The sequence below is a fragment of the Oncorhynchus nerka genome, unplaced genomic scaffold (genome assembly GCF_034236695.1).
Source record: "Oncorhynchus nerka isolate Pitt River unplaced genomic scaffold, Oner_Uvic_2.0 unplaced_scaffold_1813, whole genome shotgun sequence".
Classification (NCBI taxonomy): Eukaryota; Metazoa; Chordata; class Actinopteri; order Salmoniformes; family Salmonidae; genus Oncorhynchus; species Oncorhynchus nerka.
This window is the reverse complement of record NW_027039509.1, coordinates 6935-27050: the sequence shown is the minus strand read 5'-3', so window position 1 is coordinate 27050 and position 20116 is coordinate 6935. Positions and strand designations below refer to the sequence as shown.

Here is a 20116-nt window from a genome sequence, read left to right as displayed (position 1 = left end):
CTATACACTATACACACTATACACTATATACACTATACACTACACACTATACACTATATACACTACACACTATACACTATACACTATACACTACACACTATACACTACACACTATACACTACACACTATACACTATACACTACACACTATACACTATACACTACACACTATACACTATATACACTATACACAACACACTATACACTATACTATACACTATACACACTATACACTATATACACTACACACACTATACACACTATACACTATACACTATACATACTATACACACTATACACACTATACACTATACACTATACACACTATACACTATATACACTATACACACTATACACTATACACACTATACACACTATACACACTATACACTATACACACTATACACACTATACACTATACACTATACACACTATACACACTATACACACTACACACTATACACACTATACACTATACACTATACACACTATACACACTATACACACTACACACTATACACACTATACACTATATACACTACACACTATACACTACACACTATACACTATACACACTATACACTACACACTATACACTATACACACTACACACTATACACTATACACTACACACTATACACTACACACTATACACTATACACACTATACACTATACACACTATACACTATATACACTACACACTATACACACTATACACTATACACTATACACTATACACACTATACACTACACACTATACACTATACACACTATACACTATACACACTATACACTATATACACTACACACTATACACTATATACACTATACACACTATACACTATACACTACACACTATACACACTATACACTATACACACTATACACACTATACACTATACACTACACACTACACACTACACACTATACACACTATACACTATACACTATACAGTACGCACTATACACTACACAATATACACACTATACACTACACACTATATACACTACACACTATACACACTACGCACTATACACTACACCCACTATACACTACACAATATACACTATACACTACACACACTATACACACTATACACTATACACTATACACACTATATACACTACACACTATACACACTATACACTACACACTATACACTACACACTACACGATATACACTACACACTATACACTACACACTATACACTATACACTATACACTACACACTATACACTACACACTACACGATATACACTACACACTATATACACTACACACTATACACACTGCACACTATACACTACACACTATATACACTACACACTATACCCACTACACACTATACACACTACACTCTATACACTACACACTATACACTACACACTATACACACTACACACTATACACTGTATACACTACACACTAGCCACTATACACTATACACACTACACACTATACACACTATACACTACACACTATACACACTACACACTATACACACTACACTATACACACTACACACTATATACACTATACACTATACACACTTTACACTATACACACTTTACACTCTACACACTATACACACTACACACTATACACACTACACACTATATACACTACACACTATACACACTATACACTACACACTATACACTATACACTACACACTACACACTATACACTACACACTACACACTACACACTATACACTACACACTATACACTACACTACACACTATACACTATACACTATACACACTATATACACTATACACTATATACACTATACACTATATACACTATACACTGCACACTATACACACTATACACACTATACACACTACACACTATACACTACACACTATACACACTATACACACTACACACTATACACTATACACTACACACTACACACTATACACTACACACTATACACTACACACTATACACTACACACTATACACTACACTATACACTACTACACACACTATACACTATACTATACACACTATACACTATATACACTATACACTATATACACTATACACTATACACACTGCACACACCTATACACACTATACACTACACACTATACACACTATACACACTACACACTATACACTACACACTATACACTATACACACTATACACTATATACACTATACACACTATACACACTATACACACTATACACTATACACACACTATACACACTATACACTATACACACTATACACTACTATACACACTATACACTATACACTATATACACTATACACTACATACACTATACACTATACACACTACCCTACACACTACACACTATACACTACACACTATACACTATATACACTATACACTATATACACTATACACTATACACACTATACACTCACCCACTATACACACTATACACACATATGTCTATACACTATACACTACACTATACACTTTCTACCCTATACACTACCCCTACACTATACACACACTATACACTACACACTATACACTATACACACTATACACTATACACACTATACACTATACACACTATACACTATACACACTATACACTATACACTATATACACTATACACTATACACACTATACACACTATACACTATATACACTATACACACTATACACTATACACACTATACACTATATACACTATACACTATACACTATATACACTATACACTACACACACTATACACTATATACACTATATACACATATACACTACTATACACTATACACTATACACTATACACACTATACACTATACACTATACACTCTACACTATACACACTATACACTATACACTACACACACTATACACATCCTATATACACTATACACTACACACTATACACTATATACCTATACTACACCCTATATACACTATACACTATATACATATACACTATACACTATATACACTATACCCTGTATACACTCCCTACAGGTGATTGTAACTATACACTGCACTCAACTACATATGTCCTTGTCCATTAAATACCTTCCATTATAAACTGAGTGTAACCCCCAACATTACACAACACCTGCCCTTTCCATGACAAACACTGACCACTGAATCCTGGTGAGGTGTGATGTTAAACTCAGACTCTTGTTAAATCCACTTCATCGGTGTCAGAGTCAGGGGAGAGCTGCAGAGGAGTTAAGACTACAGGGCTCCAAAGCCTGGGAACACCCTGATCTGGATCAGTGTGCTGTTTTAGAGGTGAATGGGCATTACAAACTATTTAGAACAACTTTAAAGACAAGTAGGTGCCAGTCATCCTGGGGTGTTCAGATTAAACTACAGAGCCCCCACAACACCCTGTCTCCTGGGGGTTTCCATTAAATCAGACTGGTCCACCACCCTGTCATCCTGGGGGTGTTCACAACTGTGGGAACTACAGACACTCACAACACCCTGTCATCCTGGGGGTGTTCACATTAACTACAGACCACAACACCCCGTCGTCCTGGGGTGTTCATGAAACTACATACCCCCACAACACCCTGTCGTCCTGGGGGTGTTCACATAAACTACAGACCTGTCCACAACACCCCTGTCATCCTGGGGGTGTTCACATTAAACTGAACAACACAACATGTCATCCTGGGGTTTCATTAAACTAAATAAAACCCTATCCCTGGGGTGTTCCATATGCACTACAGACAACACCCTGTCATCCTGGGGGTGTTCACATTAAATACACAGACCACCTCGTCCTGGGGGTGTTCACATTAAACTACAGACCTTTACAACACCCTGTCATCCTGGGGGTGTTCACATTAAATTTCACACCACCCTGTCGTCCTGGGGAATGTTCATTTCTCTACAGACCGCCTCACAACACCCTGTCATCCTGGGGTGTTCACATTAAACTGTTTCCCCACAACACCCTGTCGTCCTGGGGGTGTTCACATTAGATCCGGTGAAGGAGATGGCCAGTTCATTCTCAGCTTATCTGGCTCACCCAGAATACATTTTTTCCCGATGAGAAAATAAAGCTGATGAAAATTGACAAATGTTAGTCTGTTTCTGTTCTCATATCAACCCATAAACTGCATGGATGTGTTATGTGTCACTAACAAATTCTAACACTGTGTGTGTGTGTGTGTGTGTGTGTGTTGCCTGCTGCGTGTGTGTGTAACATCACCATGTTGTAGCGTTGGAAAGGCATTGATTTACACGGCCAACCTTATCCTGGTTGAAGGTTAGAGGTCGTGTGTGTGTATAGAGCTCTCCGATTGGAAATGGAACTTTCATCGATGACATCAGCAGGAAGAGTATTGTGTGATGACGTAACCGCCTCCTGTCTTTGTCTATTCATGCTGACCACCTAACTGAAATCAGCTGCTCTCTCTCCTATCACTGTCTCCTCACTGTTTCTCTCTCTCTTATCCATACTCACTGAGATCTGACTCTCTCTCCCCTCACTGTCCTCTCTCTCTTCATACCTCTCCCCCTGACTCTTAGCTCACTCACTCTCTCTCTCTCCCCTCTCTCTCTGAGATATGACTCTTCTCTCCCCTCACCCTCTCTTCTCTCCCTCCCCTCTCTCTGAGATATCTCTCTCTTCTTCTCTCACTAGCTACACCTGTTCTCTCATACCACTCTCGCCTCACTGTCTCTCTCTCTCCCCTCACTGTCTCTGTTTCATCTCCACTGTCTCTCTCCCGCTCTCTCACTCTCTCCCTCACTGTCCCCTGACTGTCTCTCCCCCTCACCCTCTTCACTCATCCTCACTGTCTTCCCCCTCACTCTCTCTCTCTCTCTCCTCTCCCCCTCACCCTCTCACCCCCCCCTCACTGTCTCTCTCGCTCTCTCCTCGCTCACCTGTCTCTCTCTACTCTCTCTCTGACTCTTCTCCCTCTAGCTCACTGTCCTCTCTTCTCCCACTCTCACCCTATGACTCTCTCCCCCTCACCCTCCTCTCAATCCCCTCTCTCTCTCTCCTCACTGTCCTCTCTTCCCAGTCCTCCCCTCACCCTCCTCCTCCTCTCCCCTCACCCTTCTCCCGCCTCCCCAAAAAACAGAAAGTCAATATACTCACCCTCTCTCTCTCTCCTCACTGTCTCGTGACTTCCCCCTCACCCCCTCCCCCCTCTTACTCTCTTCCCCCTCACCCCCTGTCTCTGTGTCCTCACATGTCTCACCCTCACCTAGGCCTCCCCTCACCGTAATCCCATCACTGGTGCTTTTACAGCCCCTCTGGTGGACTCCCTCACTGTCAGGAAGTCCTCTCTTGATGAAATCCCCCTCACCCTCTCATCCCCTTTCCTCACTCACTTCTTCTCCCCCCTGCTTTTCTCACTCTCCACTGTCTTCTCTCCCCCCTCACCTCTCTCTCTGTACACATCTCTCCCCCTCACTGTCTTTTAACTATCTTGATCAATTAAGGACTGTTTATTTTTTTATCTTTTTTCTGACCCCTCACTTGTCTGTCTGCTCATCCTCTCTTCTCTCTCCTCACTCCTCACTGTCTCTCCCCCCTCACCCTCTCTCCCCTCACCCTGATCTCTTCACTGTCTCTCTCTCTCTCTCTCACCCCTAAGTTTCCCCGCCACCCTATTATCTCTCCCTGTGTAACATCCCCTTTAGAATCCCCCTCACTCACCCCCTCACCCCCTAGACTTCTCCCCCTCACTGTCTCGCGCTCTCGCTTTCTCACTCTCATAGTGTCTTTCCTCACTGTCTTTACCCTATACTCTCTCTCTTCCTCACCTCTCTCTCTCCCCCTCACTGTTTCTGGAGGAGCTCTCCCCCGCTCACTCTCTCCTCCTCCCTCAAGATCTCCCCTCACCCCCCTCTCTCTCTCTCCTCTCCCCCTCTCCTCTCCTCACCCCCTGGACCCTCACCCTCTCTCTCTCTCTCTCTCCCCCTCACCCCTCTCTCCCCCCTCTCTCGCTCCCTCTCGCCCTCTCTGTGGGTCCCTGGTTTTGTCCTGTATTAAATCACTTTATCCTCTCTCTAACCCTGCTTCCTCCTCAGGTGATTGTAAGTATGGCTTGGAGATCAATCCCAGTTAGACTCCTTCACTCCATGTGTAATAGTTTCCTTCCATTATAAACTGAGGTACAAACATTAAGAACACCTGCTCTTTCCATGACAAAGACTGACCAGGTGAATCCAGGTGAAGGGCTATGATCCCTTATTCATGTCTTCTTGTTAAATCCACTTCAATCGGTGTAGATGAAGGGGAGGAGACGGTTAAAGACTGGTTTTTAAGCCTTGAGACAATTGAGACATGGATTGTGTATGTGTGCCATTCAGAGGGTGAATGGGCAAGACAAAGTATTTAAGTGCCTTTAAACAGGGTATGGTAGTAGGTGCCAGGTGTACTGGTTTGTGTCAAGAACTGCAAAGCCACTGGGTTTTTACTCTCAACAGTTTCCCATGTGTATCAAGAATGGTCCACCACCCAAAGGACATCCAGCCAACTTGACACAACTGTGGGAAGCCTTGGAGTCAACATCCCTGTGGAACGCCGCACCCGAGAGTCCACGTCCCGACGAATTGAGGCTGTTCTGAGGGCAAAGGGGGGTAACTCAATATTAGGAAGGTGTTCCTAATGTTTTGTCCACTCAGTGTAGTTAGATTAGTGGTTAAGAATAGCATTTTCCTTCTATACTGAACAAAAATATAAACGCAACATGTAAAGTGTTGGTTTCTGAGCTGAAATAAAATATCCCAGAAATGTTCCATATGCACAAAGCCAACCTCTCACATTTTGTGAACAAAAGTATGATCAATACACAGATGCACCTCGTCTGGGACAAAAACAGTTTTAGGAGTGTGCAATTGGCATGCTGACCGCTGAATTTCCACCAGAGCTGTTGCCAGAGAATTGAATGTTCATTTCTACCATAAGCCGCTCCAACTTCGTTTTAGAGAATTTGGCATTACGTCTAGCCGACCACAACCACGTGTAACCACGCCAACCCAGGACCTCCACATCCAGCATCACCTGCACGATCGTGGTGAGACCAGCCACCCAGACAGCTGATGAAAATTGATAAATATTTGTCTGTAATAAAAGCTATTTTTATGTGGGGGAAACAAATTCTTTGGCTGGGCCTGACTCCCAGTGGCTGGGCCTGTGCCCCCCAGGGCTGCACCACTGCCCAGTGGTGAAGTGAAGTCAAGTGAAACCCATAGATTAGTGCCTAATTAATTAAAATTATTATAAAATATATTATTAAATTGACAGATTTCCTTCTATGAACTGTAACTCAGTAAAATCATTGCATTTTGTGCGTTTTATATTTTTGTTCAGTATTCATGCTGGTGATTTTTAAATCAGGGTGCTACTAGTCTCCTATAGAGGCTTTGTTTCCTAGCTACAGGTCTTATTTCATACCACATGAGATATGACTCTTAGCTCCTAGCTACACCTGTTTCATACCACATGAGATATGACTCTTAGCTCCTAGCTTCACCTGTTTCATACCACATGAGATATGACTCTTAGCTCTTAGCTCCTAGCTACACCTGTTTCATACCACATGAGATATGACTCTAGCTCCTAGCTACACCTGTTTTATACCACAGAGATATGACTCTTAGCTCCTAGCTACACCTGTTTCATACCACATGAGATATGACTCTTAGCTCCTAGCTACACCTGTTTCATACCACATGAGATATGACTCTTAGCTCCTAACACCTGTTTCATACCACATGAGATATGACTCTGTCCTAGCTACACCTGTTTCATACCACATGAGATATGACTCTTAGCTCCTAGCTACACCTGTTTCATACCACATGAGATATGACTCTTAGCTCCTAGCTACACCTGTTTCATACCACATGAGATATGACTCTTAGCTCCTAGCTACACCTGTTTCATACCACATGAGATATGACTCTTATCCTCTAAATCATTCATTTAGAACCTGGAAGTCTAATTTCCAGTTCACCTTTTCATTTAATTTATGGGGGAACAAAAAACAGAAAGTCAATATACCAACATCAAATATGTGTATCGTGACATAATTCCCAGGGTTACAGTATTGTACTATGTCTCGGTGTGCTGACATGTATAACCGAATAGGCCTAATGTAATGTGACATCATTGGTGCTTTTACAGCGCCCTCTGGTGGACAACCAAGGAAGTATCTCGTCTTGATGAAATCATAACCAAACATTTTGTATTTTTTTTAAAACTTTTTTTAGTCAATTATTCTGAAGAAGAAGAACGATGTACACATGTAAGTAGGTCATTTTAACTATTTGATCAATTAAGGATGTTTTATTTTTTTTATTTTTTTTAAGCGATGACCCCTGACTTGTCTGTTGCTGATGTTGTGTTCTCTAAAAAAGGGAGAAGTTACGGGAAGTGAACAGCGAACTGCAGAAGAAGTGTGCGTACATTGATGACTTGGAACCCAAGTACACATCTAGCTGTAAGTTTAAAACATCTATTATCGTTGTAGTTGTGTAACATTTTAGAATATTACACAAATTAGACTTTAGCACGGATGCTTTTATCCATAGTGACTTTAGTTGTAAAGTCTTTACTATCGTGTCCATTGTTGATTCTCCTTCCAGCCCAGAAAGTGGAGGAGCTAGAGGAGGCACTGAAGAAGAAGGATGAAGACATGAAGCAGATGGAGGACAGATATAAGAAGTACCTGGAGAAAGCCAAGAGTGTTATCCGGACCCTGGACCCTAAACAGAACCAGGGCTCGGCACCAGAGGTCCAGGCCTTGAAGAACCAGCTGCAGGAGAAGGAGAGGATGCTGCACTCTCTGGAGGTACCAAGGGGATGGTGCTGTCTGTCTTCGGTGTTTAGGGTACGGGTTAGGTCCAGACCCTGAAGAACCAGCTGCAGGAGAAGGAGAGGATGCTGCACTCTCTGGAGGTACCAAGTGGCTGGTGTAGGGGTTGAACTGGGTTTAGGTCCAGACCCTGAAGAACAAGCTGCAGGATACTTCACATAGGTGTTGGGTTAAGGGTTAAGGACAGGACGAGAACGAGAGAGAGATCTTAACACCACCACTTTATTACATTTACCTTCTCAGTCAGAGCCGTTTACTAACCTACTGTTCCTCTGTTGATCTCCCTCTACAGAAAGACTACGACAAGACCAAGGCTCAGAGAGACCAGGAGGAGAAACTCATAGTATCTGCCTGGTACAACATGGTCAGTGTTATATTGAACCAGCACAATATTTAACCAATAAAGCCCGAGGGGGTGTGGTATATGGCCAATATATCACGGCTAAGGGCTGTTCTTAAGGCACAATGCAACGCCCTTAGCCATGATATATTGGTCATATATCACAACCCCCCCCATATTATATTATAAACTAGTTACCAATGTAATTAGAGCAGTAAAAATAAATGTTTTGTTCATACCCGTGGTATATAGTCTGATATACCCCGGCTGTCATCCAATCAGCATTCAGGGCTCAAACCACCCAGTTTATAATACGTTATATTAGTCATTTCAAACACTAGAGGGCGCTGTAGGATTTCCTATGTCACTTATAATGAAACCTCCATCGAGATCAAAAACAAGGAGTAGTGGTGCTGTCTGTCTTCAGGGTGTTATTTATAGTGGTGGTGGTGGTGCTGTCTTCAGTGTGTTATTTATAGTAGTGGTGGTGCTGTCTGGTTTCAGGGTGTTATTTATAGTAGTGGTGCTGTCTGGTTTCAGGGTGTTATTTATAGTAGTAGTGGTGCTGTCTGGTTTCAGGGTGTTATTTATAGTAGTGGTGCTGTCTTCAGGGTGTTATTTATAGTAGTGGTGCTGTCTGTCTTCAGGGTGTTATTTATAGTAGTGGTGGTGCTGTCTGTCTTCAGGGTGTTATTTATAGTAGTGGTGGTGCTGTCTGGTTTCAGGGTGTTATTTATAGTAGTGGTGGTGCTGTCTGGTTTCAGGGTGTTATTTATAGTAGTAGTGGTGCTGTCTGGTTTCAGGGTGTTATTTATAGTAGTAGTGGTGCTGTCTGGTTTCAGGGTGTTATTTATAGTAGTGGTGGTGCTGTCTTCAGGGTGTTATTTATAGTAGTGGTGGTGCTGTCTGGTTTCAGGGTGTTATTTATAGTAGTGGTGGTGCTGTCTGGTTTCAGGGTGTTATTTATAGTAGTGGTGGTGCTGTCTGGTTTCAGGGTGTTATTTATAGTAGTAGTGGTGCTGTCTTCAGGGTGTTATTTATAGTAGTGGTGGTGCTGTCTGGTTTCAGGGTGTTATTTATAGTAGTAGTGGTGCTGTCTTCAGGGTGTTATTTATAGTAGTAGTGGTGCTGTCTGGTTTCAGGGTGTTATTTATAGTAGTGGTGGTGCTGTCTGTCTTCAGGGTGTTATTTATAGTAGTAGTGGTGCTGTCTGGTTTCAGGGTGTTATTTATAGTAGTGGTGGTGCTGTCTGGTTTCAGGGTGTTATTTATAGTAGTGGTGCTGTCTGGTTTCAGGGTGTTATTTATAGTAGTAGTGGTGCTGTCTGGTTTCAGGGTGTTATTTATAGTAGTGGTGGTGCTGTCTTCAGGGTGTTATTTATAGTAGTGGTGGTGCTGTCTGGTTTCAGGGTGTTATTTATAGTAGTGGTGGTGCTGTCTTCAGGGTGTTATTTATAGTAGTGGTGGTGCTGTCTGGTTTCAGGGTGTTATTTATAGTAGTGGTGGTGCTGTCTGGTTTCAGTGTGTTATTTATAGTAGTGGTGGTGCTGTCTGTCTTCAGGGTGTTATTTATAGTAGTAGTGGTGCTGTCTGTCTTCAGGGTGTTATTTATAGTAGTAGTGGTGCTGTCTTCAGGGTGTTATTTATAGTAGTAGTGGTGCTGTCTGGTTTCAGGGTGTTATTTATAGTAGTGGTGGTGCTGTCTTCCGGGTGTTATTTATAGTAGTGGTGGTGCTGTCTTCAGGGTGTTATTTATAGTAGTGGTGGTGCTGTCTTCAGGGTGTTATTTATAGTAGTGGTGGTGCTGTCTTCAGGGTGTTATTTATAGTAGTGGTGGTGCTGTCTTCAGGGTGTTATTTATAGTAGTGGTGGTGCTGTCTTCAGTGTGTTATTTATAGTAGTAGTGGTGCTGTCTGTCTTCAGGGTGTTATTTATAGTAGTGGTGCTGTCTTCAGGGTGTTATTTATAGTAGTGGTGCTGTCTTCAGGGTGTTATTTATAGTAGTGGTGGTGCTGTCTGGTTTCAGGGTGTTATTTATAGTAGTAGTGGTGCTGTCTGGTTTCAGGGTGTTATTTATAGTAGTGGTGGTGCTGTCTGGTTTCAGGGTGTTATTTATAGTAGTAGTGGTGCTGTCTGGTTTCAGGGTGTTATTTATAGTAGTAGTGGTGCTGTCTGGTTTCAGGGTGTTATTTATAGTAGTGGTGGTGCTGTCTGGTTTCAGGGTGTTATTTATAGTAGTAGTGGTGCTGTCTGGTTTCAGGGTGTTATTTATAGTAGTGGTGGTGCTGTCTGGTTTCAGGGTGTTATTTATAGTAGTAGTGGTGCTGTCTGGTTTCAGGGTGTTATTTATAGTAGTAGTGGTGCTGTCTGGTTTCAGGGTGTTATTTATAGTAGTAGTGGTGCTGTCTGGTTTCAGGGTGTTATTTATAGTAGTGGTGGTGCTGTCTTCAGGGTGTTATTTATAGTAGTGGTGGTGCTGTCTGGTTTCAGGGTGTTATTTATAGTAGTAGTGGTGCTGTCTGGTTTCAGGGTGTTATTTATAGTAGTGGTGGTGCTGTCTGGTTTCAGGGTGTTATTTATAGTAGTAGTGGTGCTGTCTGGTTTCAGGGTGTTATTTATAGTAGTAGTGGTGCTGTCTGGTTTCAGGGTGTTATTTATAGTAGTGGTGGTGCTGTCTGGTTTCAGGGTGTTATTTATAGTAGTGGTGGTGCTGTCTGGTTTCAGGGTGTTATTTATAGTAGTGGTGGTGCTGTCTTCAGGGTGTTATTTATAGTAGTGGTGGTGCTGTCTGGTTTCAGGGGTGTTATTTATAGTAGTGGTGGTGCTGTCTGGTTTCAGGGTGTTATTTATAGTAGTGGTGGTGCTGTCTGGTTTCAGGGTGTTATTTATAGTAGTAGTGGTGCTGTCTGGTTTCAGGGTGTTATTTATAGTAGTGGTGGTGCTGTCTTCAGGGTGTTATTTATAGTAGTGGTGGTGCTGTCTGGTTTCAGGGTGTTATTTATAGTAGTGGTGGTGCTGTCTGGTTTCAGGGTGTTATTTATAGTAGTAGTGGTGCTGTCTGGTTTCAGGGTGTTATTTATAGTAGTGGTGGTGCTGTCTGGTTTCAGGGTGTTATTTATAGTAGTGGTGGTGCTGTCTTCAGGGTGTTATTTATAGTAGTGGTGGTGCTGTCTTCAGGGTGTTATTTATAGTAGTGGTGGTGCTGTCTGGTTTCAGGGTGTTATTTATAGTAGTGGTGCTGTCTTCAGGGTGTTATTTATAGTAGTGGTGCTGTCTGGTTTCAGGGTGTTATTTATAGTAGTGGTGGTGCTGTCTGGTTTCAGGGTGTTATTTATAGTAGTAGTGGTGCTGTCTGGTTTCAGGGTGTTATTTATAGTAGTGGTGGTGCTGTCTGGTTTCAGGGTGTTATTTATAGTAGTGGTGGTGCTGTCTTCAGGGTGTTATTTATAGTAGTGGTGCTGTCTGGTTTCAGGGTGTTATTTATAGTAGTGGTGGTGCTGTCTGGTTTCAGGGTGTTATTTATAGTAGTGGTGCTGTCTGGTTTCAGGGTGTTATTTATAGTAGTAGTGGTGCTGTCTGGTTTCAGGGTGTTATTTATAGTAGTGGTGCTGTCTGGTTTCAGTGTGTTATTTATAGTAGTGGTGGTGCTGTCTTCAGGGTGTTATTTATAGTAGTGGTGGTGCTGTCTTCAGGGTGTTATTTATAGTAGTGGTGGTGCTGTCTTCAGTGTGTTATTTATAGTAGTAGTGGTGCTGTCTTCAGGGTGTTATTTATAGTAGTGGTGGTGCTGTCTTCAGCGATTGTGAGTGAAACATTTGAAGAAATGTCCCACAACAGACGCAGGGGATTTAACCATCAATTCCTTTAATGAATATCTGTCTTAATGAAGCCACCGTGTGTGTCCCCCCCCCCCCCCCTCCCTCAGGGCATGGCTCTACAGAAGAAGGCAGCAGAGGACCGTCTGGCCAGTACGGGCTCAGGACAGTCCTTCCTGGCCCGCCAGAGACAGGCTACCAGCACACGCCGCTCTTACCCTGGACACGTACAGCCTACCACCGCCAGGTAGACACGGCACCATGACCCCTACCTGACCCTGAGCCCTGTCCTGACCCTCCAGGCCAGGTAGACACGGCACCATGACCCCTACCTGACCCTGAGCCCTGTCCTGACCCTCCAGGCCAGGTAGACACGGCACCATGACCCCTACCTGACCCTGAGCCCTGTCCCGACCCTCCAGGCCAGGTATACACGGCACCATGACCCCTACCTGACCCTTCACCCTGAGTTCTGACCCTCCAGGCCAGGTAGCCTCGGCAACAACTGACCCCTACCTGACCCTCCAGGCCAGGTAGACACGGCACCATGACCCCTACCTGACCCTGAGCCCTGTCCTGATCCTCCAGGCCAGGTAGCCTCGGCAACAACTGACCCCAGCCCCGGAACCCTCCAGTTATCCACCAGACAGACAGACGCTACTCTGTAACGGGCATCTGCTCTGCCAAGCAATCCAGACACCTCAGGATGGATTGAACCTCTCCTGTACCGTTCTGCTGTTCTCTATCCTCTTCAGTCCTTCAGTTCAGGATGGATGAGTTGGTCTACCTGGATCTTTAACTGACAGTATTATTATGCACATTTCTCTAAAACATGTTACCGTTCTGTTACCGTTCTGTTACCGTTCTGTTCCTGTTCTGTTACCGTTCTGTTACCGTTCTGTTACCGTTCTGTTACCGTTCTGTTACCGTTCTGTTCCTGTTCTGTTACCGTTCTGTTACCGTTCTGTTACCGTTCTGTTACCGTTCTGTCAGGAATCCTCTATCTAATAACTGTTTTCAGATTTCTCTAAAACATGTTACTGTTCTGTTCCTGTTCTGTCAGGAATCCTCTCTCTAATAACAACTCATTTCTTTTCTAACACAATGTTGTGAGCAGAGATGCAGTTTTCACAAATTGGTAGCGGATTGATGTTTTTAATTTTTTTAATTTAATGGTTCTAAAATCGGAGGATATTTTAGTATCTTGATCTGATGTTTACAGAACGTGATGTAATGCCGTGCAGTCAGTGACTGTCAGGATATGTATAGTACCAGAGGAGGGATATGTATAGTACCAGAGGAGGGATATGTATAGTACCAGAGGAGGGATATGTATAGTACCAGAGGAGGGATTTGGTCTCTGAGTTGGTCTCTTTAGGTGTCCTTTTATGTGTGTTCAGTAAACGCTGTTCGTTCCGTTTGGCCATGTTAGACGGTCTTGTTGTTGCCTGTAGTGGGAGATTTGAAAGGTTAGTTGTATAGGGAGTCCTTGAGCCTGTTGGCAGTGTATTTAGCTGTAGAAGATATTCCACAAGTGTCCCCGGGTGTTTTAGACAAGGCCTTTCTTCATCGTCATCATCATCATCAGAAATGTTAACAGTAGAAAGCTTCCTATTTCTAATGGACTTGTTTCTAAAAATCAAACCATTTTTTAATAGGCTGAATTATGAATGATCCTGAAATGAGGCCCTCTTCCCCTCTGTCGTCCGCTCATATCAGCCAGCGGGTCATTATTGATTATTGGAACCGCCAATTTACCGATCAAGAATCTCTCTCCCGCGTCCTCCTGCGTCTCCCGCGTTGTTTCAGGAAATTCCACAAACACTCCTTCCCTCTTTTGTCCTGTGACCACGTGAGGAACAGTTCTGCTGTGAGAACGAAACGCTCCTTCTCTCTTTTGTCCTGTGACCACGTGAGAACAGTTCTGCTGTGAGAACGAAACGCTCCTTCGTTCATATTTCAGTGTGTCGTGTACCAGCTGCTCTCTAAACGGTAGTGTCCATGTTTTAGGCAGTGGACTTAAAGTCAGTGGTCATATCTGACTGTAACAGATGGAAAATGGTCATTTTGAAAGTGTCGAAAAAAGGGGTTTCTGAAATACAAAACGTAAAACTCGTAAAAGAACCACTGCTGCCACGAGGACGTGGATTATAACATGTGAAATTGATCTTCGGGGTTTAACGTGGGGCAGTTTGACTGTCTAACTCCGAGCGAACCTAATTAACGTACTGTACTCCCTCCGTGGTGTCTGTCCAATGAAAATGAGCAGTAGATTGCCAGCGGGTTGGACTGTGTTCTACCGGTGTGTAGAACGCAGACAGACTTCATACTAAGGAACGTTATTTTGATTTAATTTTCATACAATCTGAATATCAGCCACTGATGTCATTGTAAAAAAAAAAAAAAGGGGGTTTTGGGGGCGAAGGGTGTGTATCGTGTTTTAACGTGTGATATAAAAGAGACCGTTGTTGACGTGCTCTGACAACTCTCCTCGTGGTTTTGTCTTGAACTTTTAGCTTTTGGACGTGGAAATGTTTCGTTAGCATTTTTAAAACCAAGATTTGTAACAAATTTAAATAAAATTTTAAAAAAATTAAAAAAGGAAAATTGATGTTAAAAAAAAGGGGTCAGAATGTCTCTTACCATCACAACATGGTGTCAGGACTCTGTACAGTCGTCTCTTCCCATCATGACATGGTGTCAGGACTCTGTACAGTCGTCTCTTACCATCACAACATGGTGTCAGGACTCTGTACAGTCGTCTCTTCCCATCATGACATGGTGTCAGGTCTCTGTACAGTCGTCTCTTACCATCATAACATGGTGTCAGGACTCTGTACAGTCGTCTCTTCCCATCATGACATGGTGTCTCTTACCATCATAACATGGTGTCAGGACTCTGTACAGTCGTCTCTTACCATCATGACATGGTGTCAGGTCTCTGTACAGTCGTCTCTTACCATCACAACATGGTGTCAGGTCTCTGTACAGTCGTCTCTTCCCATCATGACATGGTGTCTCTTACCATCATAACATGGTGTCAGGACTCTGTACAGTCGTCTCTTCCCATCATGACATGGTGTCTCTTACCATCATAACATGGTGTCAGGACTCTGTACAGTCGTCTCTTACCATCATGACATGGTGTCAGGTCTCTGTACAGTCGTCTCTTACCATCACAACATGGTGTCAGGTCTCTGTACAGTCGTCTCTTACCATCACAACATGGTGTCAGGTCTCTGTACAGTCGTCTCTTACCATCATGACATGGTGTCAGGTCTCTGTACAGTCGTCTCTTACCATCATGACATGGTGTCTCTTCCCATCATAACATGGTGTCTCTTACCATCAGGACATGGTGTCAGGACTCTGTACAGTCGTCTCTTACCATCATAACATGGTGTCTCTTCCCATCATAACATGGTGTCTCTTCCCATCACAACATGGTGTCTCTTACCATCAGGACATGGTGTCAGGACTCTGTACAGTCGTCTCTTACCATCATAACATGGTGTCTCTTCCCATCATAACATGGTGTCTCTTCCCATCACAACATGGTGTCTCTTACCATCACAACATGGTGTCAGGTCTCTGTACAGTCGTCTCTTCCCATCATAACATGGTGTCTCTTCCCATCATAACATGGTGTCTCTTCCCATCACAACATGGTGTCTCTTACCATCACAACATGGTGTCAGGTCTCTGTACAGTCGTCTCTTCCCATCATAACATGGTGTCTCTTCCCATCATAACATGGTGTCTCTTCCCATCATAACATGGTGTCTCTTACCATCTTAACATGGTGTCTCTTCCCATCACAACATGGTGTCAGGTCTCTGTACAGTCGTCTCTTACCATCACAACATGGTGTCAGGTCTCTGTACAGTCGTCTCTTACCATCAGGACTCTGTACAGTCGTCTCTTACCATCAGGTCTCTGTACAGTCGTCTCTTACCATCAGGACTCTGTACAGTCGTCTCTTACCATCAGGACTCTGTACAGTCGTCTCTTCCCATCATAACATGGTGTCAGGTCTCTGTACAGTCGTCTCTTACCATCATGACATGGTATCAGGACTCTGTACAGTCGTCTCTTACCATCATGACATGGTGTCAGGACTCTGTACAGTCGTCTCTTACCATCACAACATGGTGTCAGGTCTCTGTACAGTCGTCTCTTACCATCATGACATGGTGTCAGGACTCTGTACAGTCGTCTCTTACCATCATGACATGGTGTCAGGTCTCTGTACAGTCGTCTCTTCCCATCATAACATGGTGTCAGGACTCTGTACAGTCGTCTCTTACCATCACAACATGGTGTCAGGACTCTGTACAGTCGTCTCTTACCATCATGACATGGTGTCAGGACTCTGTACAGTCGTCTCTTACCATCATGACATGGTGTCAGGACTCTGTACAGTCGTCTCTTACCATCACAACATGGTGTCAGGTCTCTGTACAGTCGTCTCTTACCATCATGACATGGTGTCAGGACTCTGTACAGTCGTCTCTTACCATCATGACATGGTGTCAGGTCTCTGTACAGTCGTCTCTTCCCATCATAACATGGTGTCAGGACTCTGTACAGTCGTCTCTTACCATCACAACATGGTGTCAGGACTCTGTACAGTCGTCTCTTACCATCATGACATGGTGTCAGGACTCTGTACAGTCGTCTCTTACCATCATGACATGGTGTCAGGACTCTGTACAGTCGTCTCTTACCATCACAACATGGTGTCAGGACTCTGTACAGTCGTCTCTTACCATCATGACATGGTTTCAGGACTCTGTACAGTCGTCTCTTACCATCATGACATGGTGTCAGGTCTCTGTACAGTCGTCTCTTACCATCATAACAGTCGTCTCTTACCATCACAACATGGTGTCAGGTCTCTGTACAGTCGTCTCTTACCATCACAACATGGTGTCAGGAGAACCTCATCAAATAATAACAACCAAGTTCATCTGATATAAGACCGGAAAAACATTGTTAGACTCGACACGAGGGGGGGGCTGAAAGCTCTGTCTCTCTCTCATCATCCGAGCGGAGCCGTTGCTATGGAACAGGCAGAGAGCACATGGAGCAGAAGCAGGACAATGCAGGGCCCCAGAGGTGAGCAGGGCCCCAGAGGTGAGCAGGGCCCCAGAGGTGAGCAGGGCCCCAGAGGTGAGCAGGGCCCCAGAGGTGAGCAGGGCCCCAGAGGTGCGCAGGGCCCCAGAGGTGCGCAGGGCCCCAGAGGTGAGCAGGGCCCCAGAGGTGAGCAGGGCCCCAGAGGTGAGCAGGGCCCCAGAGGTGCGCAGGGCCCCAGAGGTGCGCAGGGCCCCAGAGGTGAGCAGGGCCCCAGAGGTGCGCAGGGCCCCAGAGGTGCGCAGGGCCCCAGAGGTGCGCAGGGCCCCAGAGGTGCGCAGGGCCCCAGAGGTGAGCAGGGCCCCAGAGGTGAGCAGGGCCCCAGAGGTGAGCAGGGCCCCAGAGGTGAGCAGGGCCCCAGAGGTGCGCAGGGCCCCAGAGGTGCGCAGGGCCCCAGAGGTGAGCAGGGCCCCAGAGGTGAGCAGGGCCCCAGAGGTGCGCAGGGCCCCAGAGGTGAGCAGGGCCCCAGAGGTGCGCAGGGCCCCAGAGGTGAGCAGGGCCCCAGAGGTGAGCAGGGCCCCAGAGGTGAGCAGCTAACAGAGAAAGGTTATTTCTGATTTTGGGTTAGGACAGATGCTACATGAAAGAAAAAAAAACATTTATTTTTTGGTTAGGGATCTTTTTAAATTCACAATCCCAATGTTTTGTTTTAACTTTCTCAACTCTACTTCGCTAGTTCATTAATCGTTTCATCCTCTACCTATCATTTTGAAACCTTCAGCGTGGTAAACAACTTGACTGTCCTGTCTCTGACTGGTCATATTGTCTCTGTCCTGTCTCTGCCTGGTCATATTGTCTCTGCCCTGTCTCTGACTGGTCATATTGTCTCTGCCCTGTCTCTGACTGGTCATATTGTCTCTGCCCTGTCTCTGACTGGTCATATTGTCTCTGTCTGGTCATATTGTCTCTGACTGGTCATATTGTCTCTGCCTGGTCATATTGTCTCTGCCCTGTCTCTGACTGGTCATATTGTCTCTGTCCTGTCTCTGACTGGTCATATTGTCTCTGCCCTGTCTCTGACTGGTCATATTGTCTCTGCCCTGTCTCTGACTGGTCATATTGTCTCTGCCCTGTCTCTGACTGGTCATATTGTCTCTGCCCTGTCTCTGACTGGTCATATTGTCTCTGCCCTGTCTCTGACTGGTCATATTGTCTCTGCCCTGTCTCTGACTGGTCATATTGTCTCTGTCTGGTCATATTGTCTCTGACTGGTCATATTGTCTCTGCCTGGTCATATTGTCTCTGCCCTGTCTCTGACTGGTCATATTGTCTCTGCCCTGTCTCTGACTGGTCATATTGTCTCTGCCCTGTCTCTGACTGGTCATAGTGTCTCTGCCCTGTCTCTGTCTGGTCATATTGTCTCTGTCTGGTCATATTGTCTCTGACTGGTCATATTGTCTCTGCCTGGTCATATTGTCTCTGCCCTGTCTCTGACTGGTCATATTGTCTCTGCCCTGTCTCTGCCTGGTCATATTGTCTCTGACTGGTCATATTGTCTCTGACTGGTCATATTGTCTCTGCCTGGTCATATTGTCTCTGTCCTGTCTCTGACTGGTCATATTGTCTCTGACTGGTCATATTGTCTCTGCCTGGTCATATTGTCTCTGCCCTGTCTCTGACTGGTCATATTGTCTCTGTCCTGTCTCTGACTGGTCATATTGTCTCTGCCCTGTCTCTGTCTGGTCATATTGTCTCTGTCTGGTCATATTGTCTCTGACTGGTCATATTGTCTCTGACTGGTCATATTGTCTCTGACTGGTCATATTGTCTCTGCCTGGTCATATTGTCTCTGCCCTGTCTCTGACTGGTCATATTGTCTCTGCCCTGTCTCTGCCTGGTCATATTGTCTCTGCCCTGTCTCTGCCTGGTCATATTGTCTCTGACTGGTCATATTGTCTCTGTCCTGTCTCTGCCTGGTCATATTGTCTCTGTCCTGTCTCTGACTGGTCATATTGTCTCTGTCCTGTCTCTGACTGGTCATATTGTCTCTGACTGGTCATATTGTCTCTGCCCTGTCTC

At 44.5% G+C, this 20116-nt stretch overlaps 1 protein-coding gene across 1 annotated transcript; it reads left to right on the top strand.

Annotated features, from left to right (window-relative positions):
• Positions 1-7730: 7730 nt before the first annotated feature.
• On the top strand, positions 7731-15966 carry LOC115115053 (protein Hook homolog 3-like). Its single transcript, XM_065014997.1, has 5 exons — positions 7731-8240; positions 8353-8435; positions 8581-8786; positions 9103-9174; positions 13075-15966. Coding segments are annotated over exons 1-5 (504 nt in total). The 5' UTR covers positions 7731-8238; the 3' UTR covers positions 13216-15966.
• The last annotated feature ends 4150 nt before the right edge of the window (positions 15967-20116 follow it).

Excerpts from the sequence above, each read along its gene's own strand:
- LOC115115053 (XM_065014997.1), top strand. Across the intron at positions 8,436-8,580 it reads ACCCAAGTACACATCTAGCT|CCCAGAAAGTGGAGGAGCTA; the intron begins GTAAGTTTAAAA and ends TTCTCCTTCCAG. Across the intron at positions 8,787-9,102 it reads GGATGCTGCACTCTCTGGAG|AAAGACTACGACAAGACCAA; the intron begins GTACCAAGGGGA and ends CTCCCTCTACAG.